General features: G+C 36.7%; 1 protein-coding gene across 2 annotated transcripts in view; it reads right to left on the minus strand.

The window, feature by feature from the left end:
* Positions 1-3,205: 3,205 nt before the first annotated feature.
* Positions 3,206-18,612, minus strand: part of LOC144436837 (protein SSUH2 homolog) — a 15,841-nt gene continuing 434 nt past the window's right edge. Inside the window, exons 2-11 of one of the 2 annotated variants that reach the window (XM_078125707.1) lie at positions 12,942-13,127; positions 12,048-12,174; positions 10,783-10,843; positions 10,025-10,158; positions 9,490-9,552; positions 8,444-8,559; positions 8,062-8,154; positions 7,740-7,845; positions 6,508-6,612; positions 3,206-5,935 (exon numbers count right to left, since the gene is read on the minus strand). In XM_078125707.1, coding sequence (XP_077981833.1) covers positions 5,789-5,935; positions 6,508-6,612; positions 7,740-7,845; positions 8,062-8,154; positions 8,444-8,559; positions 9,490-9,552; positions 10,025-10,158; positions 10,783-10,843; positions 12,048-12,174; positions 12,942-13,063 — 1,074 coding nt within the window. In that variant the 5' untranslated portion in view covers positions 13,064-13,127 and the 3' untranslated portion in view covers positions 3,206-5,788. Of the gene's footprint in view, positions 5,936-6,507; positions 6,613-7,739; positions 7,846-8,061; positions 8,155-8,443; positions 8,560-9,489; positions 9,553-10,024; positions 10,159-10,782; positions 10,844-12,047; positions 12,175-12,941; positions 13,189-18,612 lie in introns of both variants that reach the window. The other variant, XM_078125699.1, reaches the window with a different exon arrangement.

Genomic DNA, 18,612 nt, shown 5'->3' on the forward strand with positions numbered 1-18,612 from the left:
GCTTCGGTTTTTCTTTGAACACATATTAGTAAGAATGACACAGGTACCTCAGATTTGTCGTCGTTATTTGATTGGACACATTGACTGATTTGGTGTACATTTAAAGAGTAGAACGAAGTGTCACGTACGCTTGTAATGGGGTCTTCAGTATCGCAAGGGGGGGGGGTGCTGGGGAAATCAGGAGGTGCTATGTATATTTTACAATTTGGTTATCTGGAGGACTGTGTTTTATAAATTGGAATTAGGAAAGGTTATATTTTACTTGACTTATTGTTTTATCTAACTAAAGTTTGCAATGTTTTGCTATTTTGATATGACCCCCACCTATGCAACCGTTTCCACATCCCACCACTGCTAACGTTGTACCCAAATATCAGTACACACCCTCAGTCAAATTGCTGCTGACATCCATGTAATCAATGAATGACTTGTTAAATGTGGTGTGTGGAGAGGAGTAGAGTAGTTCTCATCGGAGGAGAGTGTGGTAAGATATTAGGAATGTTGATTCTCGACAATGCTAGTGGTGCACTCATTTAGTGTTTGTTAGTTCGGGCCTTGGCTTTGCCTCAAAAACCACTAATCTGAGGCTATGCCGATTAGACCTAAACACAGAAATTGATTATTGCAGTGCCTTCCTACAAAAAAAATACACAAAAATTAAAATAACGTAATAAAGAAAACAATCTTTATTTTTACTCGATAGCCCCAATAGGGACAACGCCTCTTTGCATGAAGGGTGGAGTCAAATTATTTTTAAATTATCATTGTGTTGGCAGCGTTGGAATTGAGTTAATACATTCTGGGACTGGTATCCCTTGCACTTCTGACAGCATGTTAACCCATGTTTTTTGAAGTATTTGAATGGGGGAGGGGGTGTTCTAAAGTAAGTAAATTGAGGGAAAGCCACTTTCAGAAAACGGAATCAGGAGAAGGTCACATTTTGTCTGGATGGAAAGTCGGGATTGTGCATTTGGTCATCAAACAAAATGTCAGACAGATTTGTAATGGTTGATAGTTTGCAACAGGTACAACTGAATCGTCAACAAATTCTATACCAGGCGATGTTCAGTCATACATCTTGGAATATGATGATATCATATATTTACTTAGAAATATTTTAGAATCGCCTGTTAGAGTGAAATTGTGAATAAAAGAAAGAATCACACAGGTGAAAGAAGAATAGAACCGTGTCGCAAAGCCTATCTCTATCTCTCACACAAACTATGATCACATAGTATGTTAACTAGATAACTCCATTGATTGCCACCCAACTTTTTGTACGTCTCTCTGCGTACATGGGATCTTACGCACTTAGGAAGATTTGGAAGTAACTCGTATTGAGATCACATAATCAACTTGCCAGAATCACAGCTCACCACTGACCGCCGAATAACTGTATGTTTTGTGTGTGTGTGTGTGTGTGTGTGTGTGTGTGTGTGTGTATGTATGTATGTATGTATGTATGTATGTATGTATGTATGTATGTATGTACAAGTAGTTCTATCGTGTGAGACTAATTCCTGACTTATCAAATCCGGAAGGAAATCCCTTGCCTCAATAGACAGAGTGAATAATCATTCATTTTACATTGATATATCAACACAGAACGCAAAAATGTGGTAACCGAAACACCAAATTGAAAAACTCTATTTCACCTTCAGTATTGTAGCAGTGCTCCACTGTTACCTCATATGGGACTAAGCAGACTTGCATATGTATTAGATGGACAGTACATATTCATACTCCTGAGTGCTGATTACCTTATAAAACAATCTAGAATATTTATTGTTCATTTAATACATATGTATGCCTGCTAAATCCCATAATGCAACAGATGACACTGATAGAACAGTAGCAGTTTCAATTTGGTGGGTTTTTGGCAATCGCGCAAAATTTATGTCATCTGAAATCATAAATTGACTCTTCAGAATGAAAAGGGTTTTTTTTAAATACATTAATTTCCTGGCGTGGCCTTTCCCTCTTTAAGTTGACCTTGTAGGAAGTAGTTAGAAAGTGTGACCACTTTATTAAAAGAATAATGATTTTTACATAGTAGAATAAAAATGTGCAAGGGAGAGTACAAATGGATAGGTATTCAAATGGAAATTCATCTGTGTTGGTAAACCATAGTATTCAATTTGAACTTTTGGTCCAAACACAACTAGAAAATTTACCTGAAATTTTCGACTGTACACTTCAGTCTTTGTCAACAGATTGACCCACTATTCAGCACACGTGACCTTACAGGACACGTGAGCCTAATAAGGGGTCAAAGGTGCCTGGAAGTTTGTATCGTCCCCCGTCTCTGTTTAGTGATGGTTTGAGTGCTCGGATGTAAATAGCTTCTTTCACTCCCCGTTCAAAATATCTGGTTTCAGTGTCCAGTATCTTCACTTCATTTATGTTAACCGAGTGACCGGGTGATTCAATGTGGATGTGTTGGGAGACCTCTGATGTGCTGGAACTAGGTCTTCTGTGTTCCAAAAATCTGGTCTTGAGTGATCTCTCAGTTTCCCCTATATATGAATCTTTGCATTGGCCTGTGTTGGTCTGGCCCTGGCAAGGAATTTGGTACACTACTCCACATACATGTTCCTTTTTAGTCTTGTCCTTTGGAGACACCAATAATTGCCGCAAGGTTTTAGTGGGCTTAATGCAGGTGTTAATACCGTAAGCAGTAAAGATTCTTTTTAGTGCCTCTGAAGTGTCCTTGATGTAAGGTAGGACCACTAAACCCTTACTTGGTTGTTCCTTCTTACGGATGGTCTTTGACTTTTGAGGCTGGATGACTGTGGCTTTATCTACTGCCCACTTTGGGTATCCACACCTATACAGTGCCTGGTTGATGTGAGTCTTTTCTTCTTCACGATCTGAGTTGTAGGTAATCACCGTATCTGCTCTGTGATGAAGCGTCCGGATCACACCTAGTTTGTGCTGTAAAGGGTGGTTAGAGTAAAAATTGAGGTACTGGTCTGTATGGGTGGGTTTGCGGTAGATTTTAGTTTTTAAAGAGCCATCATCCTGAATAACTGTGGTCGTATCTAGGAAAGCCAGAGACCTATCCTGTTCTTCCTCGGTGGTAAACTTGATGTCTGGGTCAAGACTGTTAAGATGGTCAGTGAATTCTCTCTCTTTTCACCCCTCGGTAATATAAAAATAAATATTACGTCGAATTCATGTCTTCATCTTTATATTATTATCGTAATAGTATCATTTCCTCGTTTATTTGCAAATAAAATTGTTATTTGACAAAGACGAAAATATGATAAAAAAATTCTTGCCTAATACTGGCTTTAACATTCTGATTTACATATGTGATAGCTAGCTATTTGGTTTGCAATAAGAAACCAATTTAAAATTTGCATATAGGAGGCAATATTTCTATCACTGAAAAAAACAATGTTCCAGGGTAAGCTTATTTACTTCAACAAAGTGTCCCAATGAAAAAAAAAAAAAAAAAAAAAAAAATTTAAAACAATATTAAACAATACCAAGGCTTGTGTATTGTAGTGGTGTGGGTGTACACGTACAGTTATTTACATGATGTGTTCTGTGCCTGTCCATAATTTGTACATTCTCGTGCGAAACAATACAGTGAAATATCCAGAAATGTAAAACAGAGTAGAATGCTAATTATTTAGTACTACTAGTAAATAGTTAACAATGTACTGCGTTGCAATGCACTCCGTTAAACGTAATTTCAATTACTTGCAACGAGGATGGAGTACATTTACGTAACTGGAGGACATTTCAACTTGGATGGAGTACATGTTTATTTGACAAGGATCAAATGCATTGATTATAACAACCCTCTCATATGAACAGATAGAGATCACTTGTTCATGTTAGTCAAACTAAATGTGATTGATGTACAATGTATGAATTTTACAATCACTAATTTTTTTTTAAAGTCCTGAAAGTCCAGAAATACCATTAACTTCCCGATGACTATTCAGTATATTATACAGTCTGGAAATTGTGTTTAGGCCAATTGCACACATCTAACAATACGAATACGTCTCTAGCCTTGCTCACTTGCTTTCACTAGATGGATGGCATAGTATTATACCTGTAAATATAGATATAAATATTGACTATTTCGGTAGGTAAATGTAAATATTTCCATGAATGGTTAAAGGAGAATATTACGCGACGAATTTTAAGGTATTTTTTGCAGACGTTTGGTTCTGGCGAGACATTTTTTAATGATTTTACATCACATTCCGCACGATTGATAAGAAACACCGAGTAGAGACTTGCTTCTCATTCATTTTTCAGTGTATGACTTCGCCATGGGCACGTAAGATGCGTCATGGGAGTGAACAGATGATGGATAATACAATAGCAGAACATAGGTATCCATGGTTCCTAATTTACTACCTATCAAATAAAATCGCACATAATGTGTGTGATGTAAAATCACGAAACGACTCTCAAGAACCAAACGTTTACGGAGATGTCTTTATTTCAAGCAGTGCCCCCCCCCCCTGCGATGTACACATGGCGATACGCATTACAGATAAAATTTTCAACTATACATGCATGTGCGCTTTAACATTTTGTATAAAATGACAGACTATATGGATTGACTTACTGAATGGAATAAGTGTAATAAATGACATTGTGATTGTCTTGTTCAATATCTGCGACAGAAAAAAATTCATTCCATTTCATTCCAAAGTATTCATATTCGTTCAAACAATTCAATAAAGCAAGTATTTTTCTAAACTAGAGTCGTTCTCATAACATATTTTGTCAAGTATACGCTCAGTTGATTGCACAAAATATAAAACACTTTAAAATTACGAATTGTGAAAATTCTGAGATATAGTCAATATTCAAAAACGTTATTACTAAATCAACATACTACCAAATCAGAAAGAGTATAATTATATTAATTTCAATTTTGTGGCACGTGGATTTTAACATCTCACATAACTTTCCTTGTTACGAATTACACAAATAAAATAGTACAAACCCCGATAGTTTGCTTGTTTTCTTCGACAGTGGTGTTGATTTGCATTCAGAGAGAGATCGAATGTATCATTTTATATGCTTGGTGCATTACTTTGTTTTATGCAATTTGTAAAAAAAAACCTCTGAGACATACAAAAAACATCATGCTGACTAATTGAAACCCATAGTCTTTCTGGTTTGGTAGTAAGTTTGCAACGAACTTGTATTTGTTTTGGACACAATAATAATTTTTTTTTTAAACATTCTATGTTATTTACAATATTACCCTGAAAGACTTCCCACGTCAGAACCTCTGAATATATACTCCGAATATAACTTTGTCAAATTAATTATGCACCTTGTTAACTTCATGAGCAATACATTTTGATTACGTCATTATTATTTTTCGTTTGTTTCTTTGTTAATTTTGCGTCCCTTTCTCAACCAAAATCTGCAAACAGATTCTACGTTGAACAGCTTTGACTGAGTTTGGTTTAATGTGATTTACAACGACATATAGTCTTCAAACTGTACAACACATCAGAGAAGAGACACGGCGAATCATTTACCTGTACTTTATATACAGTAAACTGAAAATTAAATGCACAACCGCACGTCACCTCGGATTTTACAGTCGGCTGTTACCAAGAAAAAATCCCACCAACAAAAACAACTACCAGCTTGACATGTCTGGAGTTACAGGGTACCATTTGCATTGGTGGAGATATATTAAGTTATGTAGCTTATCAAGAACCAAGATAATTTGTAACACTGAGGTCAGACAGTTTACTTCGCTGTAACAGTTCATTGAGCAGGGTTGTAAAGTTGATGGTTACATGACCGAACAGCAGCAGTACCGTTGAGGATAGTTTGGCGCGTAAACGTTGTCACGATTTTCACCATATACATAGAAATTCAACTTTTTTTCCTTGTATGTATACTTGATATCCGATATCGGAACAACCCTCACTTGGTGGCGCTGTAATGAAACAAGAAGAGAATCTTGAGTAAGTATTTTTCATTGTAACGGTAGCATAAAGTAAAATTGTGTGAGAAACAGACAGACAGACAGACAGACAGACAGACAGACAGACAGACAGACAGACAGAGACAGGCAGACAGAGACAGGCAGAGAGCGACAGACAGACAGACAGACAGACAGACAGACAGACAGACAGACAGACAGACAGACAGACAGACAGACAAACAAACAGACAGAGACAGACAGACAGACAGACAGACAGACAGACAGACAGACAGCACGACAGACAGACAGACAGAGGCAGACAGACAGACAGACAGACAGACAGACAGACAGCACGACAGACAGACAGACAGACAGACAGAGGCAGACAGACAGACAGACAGACAGACAGACAGACAGACAGACAGACAGACAGACAGACAGACATAGCAACATACCTGCAACAATAATGCAGGCAGACAACGACTGAAAAAGTAACACAAATGGAAATACGGAGACAAACAATGATGGAGAGAGTACGTAATTGTGTAAAGGGTGTTTGGATGTCAATTGTAGTTTATTTTGACCTGTTTCAGTATTCTTTGATTGATGAAATCGGAGTGATGGCCCTCTACCAATTCCTTCGACGCCATCACTATATCGTTGTTCGGAAAGTCAGATAAAGGTGAAATCTACAAGACAGGAAAATATAACACAAGAAATGTTGAGTGAAAGATTAAATCTTCGACACGTGTGAACTGATCGACTGCTGGTGTAATAAAAATTTGAGTTGCCTTGAGGTATAAGATTATCACATATCTATCTAATGTGTGAGTATTATATTTTGTCATACAAATTCACCACTGTGGTAGACCAGTTAATGTCGTCAGGCACATGTATCTGTTTTACTGTCGGTGGGAAATCATTACCTCGCATATCACATATTTGTTACAAGAAGTAAAAAATAAATAAATAAATAAATAAATAAATAAATAAATAAATAAATAAATAAATAAATAAATAAATAAATAAATACGAATATAAATAGGAATAGGAATAGGAATATAACATTCGTTTGTTATCGTGGTCCTTTTCACACATTACACATGAGCATAACAAGTAAACCATCTTTGGAAGAAGAAATAGGTTGATTTTGATAATTTACCCTAAAAGTCAAAGTCAATGGCAAAGGACACTGTGAAGAAAGAAAGCTTGCATGTGATTATGTTGGGTTAAACATTTGAATGGAGTCACTATGCATTAAGGTTTTTGAGTTATGCAGTAATGTATTGATTTGTTACCCAAAATATGGCTGCCATTCAGTAAAAAGGGATATGAGCACCAACAGTAATAACTGTGTATATTCCTTTTCTTCTATATTCCTGTCAACAGGCTTTAAAAGAAATTGGCGGCAAATAAGTACTGCAAAGGAACTGTTTCAGGCTAAAAAATGGCTCGATTTTGATAACTGCCCCTGAAGGTTAAAGGTGAATGTCTTATAAGAAAACTTCTCCCTGATAATATGGGGTAGACTGGAGTCTCTATGTACATTGTGTATTACAGTTTTTGAGTTATACCAAGTACAAATATGGCCGCCATTCGGTAAAATTTGCATATGTCGCGAAAGAAAGTGACGTGTATATATGTCCCATATGCCATGTCACCTTTGTGGCAGGTTTGAAAGAAATTGGATATGTATGTCTGAGAAATGACGTACTACGGACGGACGGACGGACAGACGGACGAAGTCCTTTGTAATAGTTCCCTCTTCGGGAGACTAAAAATATTGGGAATTGATGTGTCATTGCCAGCATCGTACCTTTCGTTTCTCCTCGGAGAAAGCGATTTTGCCCTGCAATTGTCGCAATACCTTTTCGGGAACTGCTCCCACATAGTCTACAATGTAGTCATCCCAGTTATTCTTCCTGAAACAAAGACAAAGGTGTAGTATTATTTCTGGAAAGTCAAAGGTTTTAATGTTCTGATGAGCTTACAATCACTTTGCGTGGTGATGATGATGATGATGATGATGATGATGATGATGATGATGATGATGATGATGATGATGATGATGATGATTACTGAGAACTGAGGTGTACAAAGGTTAGAGAATATATACAATAATACCAATGAACTCTTACCATATAACTATCAGTTCTAAATGTGTCTTGAGTTTACCCTTCGCTTCGCATTTGGAACAACCAATCTCTCCTGACTCCGAACACGGCGAACAGCTGTTGAATACAAAAAAAGCGTACAATACGCTTTGAATGAGAGAGAATCACATGTATTCAAAATATGTATGCATAAATATTGATATAGTAGAGCGGTATTAAATGTATTGATAATTCTTGAATATTAATCTTAATCTAATTTTCATGGTGAGAAACATTATTTTAGATTTGAAATAAATGATTTGAATGAGTGAGGTGGTCCAATTATACCTAGATTCTTGTACTGTATATTTTAAAGACTCAATTTCTTATAAATTACCACACAGCACTCTGGTGTCAGGTGACTTACCCTTTACGTCCTTTACCGTCACACGTCGTACAATCTTCCATTTTAGTTTCTTCACCATCTGCTGGTTTGACATTTGATTTTACTGAACCTTCACCTCCGCATGACAAACACATTGCCTGAATCAGAAAGAAGCTAGCTGTATCAGAAAGAGGCTAGCTGCATCAGAAAGAGGCTAGCTGTATCAAAAAGAGGCTAGCTGCATCAGAAAGCAGCGGCTAGCTGCATCAGAAAGAGGCTAGCTGCATCAGAAAGAGGCTAGCTGCATCAGAAAGAGGCTAGCTGTATCAAAAAGAGGCTAGCTGCATCAGAAAGAGGCTAGCTGCATCAAAAAGAGGCTAGCTGCATCAGAAAGAGGCTAGCTGCATCAGAAAGCAGAGGCTAGCTGCATCAGAAAGAGGCTAGCTGCATCAGAAAGAGGCTAGCTGCATCAAAAAGAGGCTAGCTGCATCAGAAAGAGGCTAGCTGCATCAGAAAGAGGCTAGCTGCATCAAAAAGAGGCTGGCTGCATCAAAAAGAGGCTAGCTGCATCAGAAAGCAGAGGCTAGCTACATCAGAAAGAGGCTAGCTGCATCAGTATCTTCCAGTTGAATAAAAACAATATTGGAAATGGCATTATTATACCTGCACAAGCTTGATTTAAGAAAATACATGGATAAAATGGCAATTCTCAACGATTTGACTCATATTCGAGCTCCGCATAACCAATGACGTAGAAACGCGATTTCGTGACGTAGAACGACTAGAGATATAAATCCAACATTTTCTTTGTTCGAACCCGTGCAACTTGCTTATGGCACACAATGTGATAAAGAGCAACGATCCTTTGCATGCCATGATATTTGATATGTAAATAAGTTTGAAATACAGACTCTAAAAACAACAACTTATATGTCAGATATGACGTAAATAATCTGTAAAGACAACATTGAAAGAAAAGGTAAATACTCTCAATGGTTATTCCGTTCTTGTCATATATTTGTAGTTGATATGTTTAAAGAAGTACTCATAGATCTTCATTACAAAATGACGAGTGACTCCAAACTTACCGAGCCAGCTCCATCGCAAAACGAACACGTAGTTTTACAAGAGCCAAGACAGTTGGAACAAGGCTTTCGAATAAAAAAAAAAAGATGAGACTGAATTAGTATAGAATTTCAACGCCAACATAAATTTTGAAACTGATAGGATGATTCAAGACGAAAGTGTGTGTCACCTCATACCAAGATTGTCCAACGTGTTTTCAAAAATTCAATCATTTGACCGATGAAATGCAGTATTTTTTCAGTACACCAAGGGCTATTATTCAATGGTTAGTGATAGTTCCTAGCACAACAAATGCTGTATGATTTTTAAGACGTGGGGATAGGATGGGGATTTTTCAAATACCCAAGTTGGTTTTCACGGTACATTTTACAGAGACTGTTATTCAACACTGACATGTGACATATAATCCTGATGACTTAATTCACTTCTGATCATAAATTATTTTCACTTTCGCTATCAGTTCATCAATTACAATTACTCAATTTCCACAGACAGAGTACAAAGAAAATATTAAAATAAATCACTAATTACAATTACCTTGATTTGTTCGGAGTTTGGTACAGGTAAATGCACAGAGTTGTTTTCAAACAGTTTTTGGGGCTCCACTTCGATATCCCAGGGTTCTGGAACAGAGTCAGTCCCGTCCGGTCCTTCATCTGATTCAGTATCACCTTACAAATGTATAGAAGTCGATCGAATTATCTTCAGGAAACATGTCATATGAAATCTGACGAATTGTTAGTGTATAATATAGACTCGCACAAACAGAAATATTAAACTACTAACAAAACTACGTGTAATATCATTTTGACAACGTCAATCCGTATGTATGTATGTATGTATGTATGTATGTATGTATGTATGTATGTATGTATGTATGTATTTATGTATGTGTGTGTGCGTGCGTGCATGCGTGCGTGTGTATGTATGTATGTATGTATGCATGCATGTGTGTATGTATGCATATGTGTGTGCGTGTGCGTGCATGCATGAATGTGTAAATGAGCATATACGTATATGTATCCATGTATTCATGTGCGTGTGTGGTAGGAGAGGCGGTGTTTTATTTTAAGAACTTAACGAATACGCGAGAATTGAAACTTTCGGGTGAATGTCATAGATGTACCTGCACATCTCAAGATCACATTTCAAAGTGGAGGATGAGTATAATGTCATCTTGGCCTAAGTGAAATCGAAAGTGCGCCCTCATACAAAGAGGAAATCCTGGTATAAAACTGACGGTTAAACTTGATTTTCCGTTTATACCATTTATGATGATAAAGAGGAGAGCTTACCTTCATACGGTTGTTCGATCAGTTTAGTAGACCTAGCTTCTGTGAATGTTTCTAACATATACTAGAGAAGGAAGGAGAGAGAGGATAATTATTAAATGCCGTGTCAGTTTTATAATTGTCACACGTACATCTATCGATAATTTATATGCCAAATCAAATCAAATTGTCCAAATTAAAGCAAACCACAGCAGACAACATAAAATCAAACCACGTTTACGTCACACGTAAGAAAACCACGTCAAATCGAATTAGAGGAATGCAACTAAAGCTAAAGGTAAATAAATGAAATCAACTAACCTCACTTAGTAATTACAACACAACAGATAGAGAAAAACAGAGTTATTAGTTTGATTTAGTCCGTATTATAGCTCTCCCAACCAATAAATTAAATATAAACGCATATGTATTAAAGAGACCAGAGCAGAACAAAAAAAAACAGAACAGAACAGAACAGAACAGAACAGAACAGAACAGAACAGAACAGAATTTGATATGCACTTCGTAAATATAGTGTACAATACGGTAGTTCTCAAACAAGATAAGCAACAAGTCAACTGGAAGAATCCTCAAATTCAAACGTGCAAACATGGGGTGAAAGGTCAGGTATTGCCTTTTTAGCTCAGTTGGTAAAATTACTGATACTGGTTAAGGTCACGATTGGTGCAGCGTGAGGCGTGAAGTCAATATCGATCTAAATCTATTTATCTAGTTAGCTATAATTAGATATGTTTATCTGTATGCATGGCATAGAAAGACAAAAAACATATATATTAATATATATATATTAATATATATATATATATATATATATATATATATATATATATATATATATTGACAAACAAATACATACGTACGTCGGTCCGTCGGTCGATCGATAGGTCGGTAGGTAGGTAGAGAGATAGGTAGGTAGGTAGGTAGGTAGGTAGGTAAGTAGACAGACAGACAGACAGACAGACAGACAGACAGACAGACAGACAGACAGACAGACAGACAGACAGGTAGACAGACAGACAGACAGGTAGACAGACAGACAGACAGACTGGCAGATACTGGTGGATGGACGGACGGACGGACGGACGGACAGACAGACAGACAGACAGACAGACAGACAGACAGACAGACAGACAGACAGACAGACAGACAGACAGACAGACAGACAGACAGATAGATAGATAGATAGATAGATAGATAGATAGATAGATAGATAGATAGATAGATAGATAGACTGACCAAGCAACAGGCAGACAGCTATATATACTTACATGGAATGCATCCACACATCGGATTGTGTCTATTACACAATCATTTGCAGCACATCTACCATAGAAATGATGACGTTGGACATAATTCTGAAACGCTGTCCTAGCCTGTTCTTCAGACACTGTTGAACTGAGTAATAATCGAGTATTAATATCCTATAAAAGATTTCAGCTTTAAATCCTCAACAGGAAAGCAACATACGATGTTTATTTTTCAATTACATTATAAACACGTGGAAATCTCCACCACGACGTTGATTGTGGCTTATTGCCATGAGTTACAGTTCACTTGAGTTCATCTTTCGGATATAATAAATTTCTTCTCGACAAAGTATTGTTTCAATGAGCCTCTCTAACTAGCTTTTCGTGCGTAGCGTGGGACCCCATGGTGCGTGTACATGTATGTATGTATGTATGTAATGAATTTCTTCTCGACAAAGTATTGTTTCAATGAGCCTCTCTAACTAGCTTTTCGTGCGTAGCGTGGGACCCCATGGTGCGTGTACATGTACGTGTGCGTGAATCTGACGATTGTCGCGCTTTCGCAAGTGTACAGTATACCACGGTCACGTACATGGATTTGGGCTTGTGGTGGCGTATGGTCTTACCGATTACCTGTCTTTTGAATATGGAAAGAATATAAAATCAGCATTTCCTCATGCAGTGATTGATGTTAATTACAATGATTAACCTTCTGAAAGTTGTGAAATATGGCCTCCAGTTGACAACTTTAGACCCTCTGACCTCTTGTGAATTTTCCCTTACAAACTCGACAACTCACTCGGCATTACACATACTATAGACCATGAGATATATATACTCATACAGAGTTATAAAATAATAGACATCCTATACCACTATAGACCTCTATAGAGATACACTATAGACAAATCTCACCTTTCCGTAGTGTAAAGTCCATTTTCTGTATTTGGATTCGTCTCTTGTAGTTCGATTTCTGTCGTATCCTGTGGTGGAGGCACGGGTTCGCCAAACATTTCAAACGCTGAACCCCTATCCATAATTGCTGTGGAATCGAGTTCGTCCGCTGCCTGGAGATCTTTGCTAGAATTTACCCTACTTTCCCTTCAAAAGACGAGGAATTCCTGTTGTCAACGTAGTATCGTATGTAATGGTTCGCAACCAACTAGGAACGAATTAATAGGGATGCAAGGTTAATATGGAGGGTTAGATGACTAGGTTAAACTAACATTAAATGCAATATTACATGTAAAATGATGATGGTGTTGGTGGGTGTTATATTATTTAAACAACCTTCATATTAGTGGTTACACCTGGATATGAATTTATTATATGGATAGACAGGGGGTAACGAAAGAGATACCAAAGAAACTGATTACAATAAAACATTAAAATTTAGAACACACGCACTCGTACACACGTACGTACATACATACACACACTCATACATACACTCATACATACATACATACATACATACATACATACATACATACATACATACATACATACATACATACATACATACATACACACACACACACACACACACACATACATACATACATACATACATACATACATACATACATACATACATACATACATACATGTACATACATACATACATACATACATACATACATACATACATACATACATACATACATACATACATACATACATACATACATACATACATACATACATACGTCTAAGTATTACAGGCTGCAACCATAGCCTCTACATATCATAAGGACACACATTGTGTACGTAAATACAACGTTTCCTGTAAAAGTTATTTTTACGTTTAAAATTGCCAGTCAAAACACACGTAGTTCAACTTTCGATCAGTCCTTTCCTATCAAGGAAGTAAGCTCTTGATAAACTAACTTGGCCCTAACTCTGAATAATAGCAGTTGGTATGGTGTTTTTTACAACAGATTTGTAACGATGACAAGTCTCCTTCTTCACAGCTGAAAGGAAGTTTTACAAACTTTAGGTCTCAAAGATTAATTGGGGAAATTGGTTTGAAGAAAGTAGGTCACTTCAGGTGTATGGTTGGCGGTAATAAAAAATACAATGAAAAAAACGCGACGTGACAATAATACAAAGAACACTATTCAAGCAAAAAACAAATGTAAATGCAATGCTTATAGACTTAGTGAATAAATAGAAGCCTACGTCACTACGCTGGTTTATATCAGACTAATCATTGTTCACAGCAAATCGAGTCTGAATTACACTCATTTTTTTATTTACATGTGGTGAGAATCAAAGATGTACCCATAACCGTATTCTGGAATCGAAACAAACTTCTTAGTAACGTCAAATAAAAACGTGTTTCGGATAACTATACCGAGCCTAGTTTAAGCCGACGACCCCAAACAGTTTTTATATACACGAAGGTAAAATTGGTGAGAATTTAATTCCATTTCCGCGTACATTTAAACATGTGTTACATTGGCAAGAATTAGTTCTATTTCCGCGTAAATTTAAACATGTCTTACATTGGCAAGAACTACTTCTATTTCCATTTAAATTTTCTTGCCAGTGTCATTTTTAGCACAACTGAACTGATAAGGTTCATTAGTGCTATAGGCATGGCAAAGTGTCTGTCTGTCTGTCTGTCTGTCTGTGTGTGTGTGTATGTGTGTGTGTGTGTGTGTGTGTGTGTGTGTAAACAACTTAAAGTCAAAAACTGCTGGACCGATTGCTTTGATATTTGGTGGTCATGTTACTTCCGGTGTCTAGTTGGGAAATTGTTCAAATGAAAGTGATTGCATCAGGGATGTGGGTTTTGGGTCAAAAAATGTGATTTTTGGTCAAAAAACTTAAACTCAGAAACTACTGGGCAGATTGGTGCGAAATTTGGTGGGAACATTCTTTAGGGGGTGTAAAGTAAGATTTGTTCATGACATGATGATTCCATCAGTGATATGCAAATTAGGGCTGAAAATGTGTCTTTTTGGTTAAAAATCTATAATTCCAAAACCACTGAGCAGATTGGGCTGAAATTTAATGGAAATGCATTTAGGGATGTATGGACGAAGATATGTTAAGCATACCATGATTCCATGAGTGATATGGAATTAAGGTGTAAAAATGTGAATTTTGGTCAAAAACTTATATCTCAAAAAATACTAAGTGAATGAGTTTGAAACTTGGTGAGATGTTTCTAGAAGTGTTATTCTTTGTCATTGCTTTTCCTCAAAAATCTTCAACTCTGAAATTACCCAGTAGATTGAGCTTAACTTTGTTGAGAATGTGTAGATTTGTCCTCATTAATAGCTGACACAGTGAGAACAGTACATTGTTAATTAACTATAATGTTTACTTTACTATTTCCTCTGGTGGTAAAGCCTGTAGCATGGCCAGTTTGGTTTATGACTGGATTATGTAATATATTGTAAGACAGCTGTTTCATCACCTACCCATATAAACTGAATGTAGCTGGCTTTTACAATATTACAATAAGACAACCAAGAAAGATAAACCTGTTACATTGGTATGACTTGGTTCCAAATTGATTTTAAAAAATAAAGAAGTACAAAACCTTGTAGACACATCCCTTTAAAGTTTGATTAGGATGTTGCTATACTTGTCTTGTACACTTCCAACATAGGATGGCTGGATTATGATAATGGAAATTAGGTATGAAAATTTTGTTTTGGTTACAACTTTAAATCTTCAAAAAATTATATATCTATCATTGCCCTGAACATGAAGTTGTGCAGCAACGCAATATTTGCGCTATTTTTTTCATTTTGTTTTAAAAATCCCATTCCCAAAGAAACCAGGTCTTTAAAGACCGTAATATAGTCTAGTCTGTATATTGTGTTAGTTTACTTCACACATAACTGTCTTCATGTACTTCTTTTACACCTCATCAAACTACACAGTATTGTTACCGATGAGGGTCGAGGCAATTTCTTGAAACAAAAATAAAATAAAATTCTGATCTACCTACCCTGTTTTCTGAAGTCATGTTATCGGAAACATTTTTTTGGACGGTGAAGCTTCTTTTTGAACTGATTGTTGCGAATACAATAAAACCATCAATAAACTCATGTACACTTTGTCCGATTTGTGACAACTTACCTAGTATAGGCAGTCGACGTCTCTGTGACAAAAAAAACCTGTCTACTTCTAAGGAAAGTTTTGATGGTTACAATGTGGATTGTTTGGAAGCAATTTCTTTTTGATTACAACAAATGAAACACATTCACATTTTCTTGGTTTTGAAATGACATGGTTTTGTTATTAGTTAAACGTATGGGTACATTATTATCTACACTATATCCAGATTCACGCAATTTCAAGTGACTGACTGACTGACTGGCTGACTGACTGGCTGGCTGACTGACTGACTGACTGACTGACTGACTGACTGACTGACTGACTGCCTGACCGACCGACCGACCGACAGACCGACCGCCAAATAAAAAATGTTTGAAATTCATAATCAGACCGACCCCTGTTTAAGCCGCCGACGATAATAGCCGCCGACTGACCAACCGGTTGAATTGGTTGGTTGGTTGGTTGGTTGGTTGGTTGGTTGGTTGGGTGGTTGGGTGGTTGGGTGGGTGGTTGATTTTTAAATTGATTAATGTTGAAAAGAACGGTAGATCTAGAGAATCACATTATCCAATTCGCTCAAAGATAGCATGAACATTTGGCCGAAAAGGAGGAAGTGGTTTTTTTATTTGCTTAAACCGAACAAATTAACTTATGGGTCTGTAATACATTGAAAGCACGTAAAATATTCACTTGCTTTTTGTTATTTAAAGCGGATGCACTCTTAATGCGAAATGGGGAAGTTACAGTATCCCGGATGGTAATTGAATATGCAAATATATCATTATATGATGAGTAACAGTGTATAAGAATTACTGATGTAAGAACTGGAGTGTTACGGTCTACTTCCGCCTTCAGAACATACTTCTCTTTCTGAAAGATACTGTCATTCACCCCGGTCATTCACTAGTATACAGAAAGAGTACATGGGTGGCAAAGGTTAAACGGTAACATGCAAGTTAAACTCAACACAAGACATGAGATACCGTAACGTGATCTGTTGTATTACATCACTAAATGAGTACCCATGACAAGAAAGATGAACCCAGCGTGATTTCTGTGACGCTTTCAATTGATATCGCTACTCACGTGGGACTCGTGTTTGTTTGTTTGTTTGTTTGTCTGTTTGTTTGTTTGTTTGTTTGTTTGTTTGTTGATACACTGTCAGATAGGTCGTGTCGCTAAGCCCACAGGGGCGTGTAATATTTCATAGATTGTTGTTTTCCAGGTCTACAGACTAAATATAACAACCTTTTGATTAATATTCCTACATGTAAGGGGAAGAGACAAGGGGGGACATCGATTCCCTGTATAAACTCCTCTGTACGTCCAGCTATTTTGAATAATCAGCTCGTTGCCGATTGGCTGTTCTAAACTACGCCTATTCAAAGAAAGCCCTTCAAATCCCCCGGAAGCATCACTACTTTATGGGCCACCAAAAATGAAATCAGTATACACAGATTCACAGTAGTATCTTTTCGTTGGGGAGTGGTGTTATCATATTCTGCTGTAAACATGCAAAAAGAACTCTGCATGTGTACGAAGCCTTCATTAATTAAATTCCACTCACGATCGTTTATTGAACGTTTAGCTATATTTACTTAGTAAATACACCATCGAGATTTCAACCAGGAACTTCTATTGAAGAACCCCCTGTATCCAATTGTTCCGTTTACTTTTGATAAATACATTGATGATACTGTTTTCTTGATAAAGCGAAAGGCCAATATATTGAGGACAGATTCACTCTCAGTGTAACCGGATGTGACCTTGACCTTGACTAGTGTCATCACTCTGTCTGGTTACAGTAACACGTGTTTTATCTCTAAGTACTCGTTTACAAATTACTAACTAAATAAGTTTTTCATTTAAATAAAACAATCATTATACATATAAATTGCGATAATAGATAAATAGTACGAAAATCTGACAAAGGTGTTCTTTTTAAAAGAAGAATGCACTACGGTAACTCTTTTTTTATGCCCACGCCTTTTTAATGTCTTAATGTTTACAAGTTCATAGGAAGGTTAATAATAGTTTTACGTAGATACATCATCATTTATGCACAAGGTGTTGAAAGACACATGCTCGTTCCTTACCAATGTAAGTTGGTGTGATGTCGTGACCTTCGTCAGTTATCGACAGTTATCAATCAATTATCAATTATCGGGTCTGGGTTAATGAGAATAAAATGATGGCTATATTGTCAATTTGTTAATGTTTTAATAATCCATTAGCTGGTTTTATTACAATACAATGTCACAGTGGTTCTTTACTCAACACACACACCATTTTCTTCTACTATATATCGATATTTTTAACATTCTGAAAAAAACGAGAGTCTATTTTACACGCTCTGCACTTCGCACGGCATGGATGTGAGCTGATGAACTTTGAAAAGTTCAGAAGTGCTACGTGTAATATGGAAACTAACACGCCCCAAGTGTTTGGAGAAAGTGTATTATATTACATCCAAATGTTTATTTGAAGTGTCCAAAACAAGAGATCGACT

The sequence above is a fragment of the Glandiceps talaboti genome, chromosome 1 (genome assembly GCF_964340395.1).
Source record: "Glandiceps talaboti chromosome 1, keGlaTala1.1, whole genome shotgun sequence".
Classification (NCBI taxonomy): domain Eukaryota; kingdom Metazoa; phylum Hemichordata; class Enteropneusta; family Spengelidae; genus Glandiceps; species Glandiceps talaboti.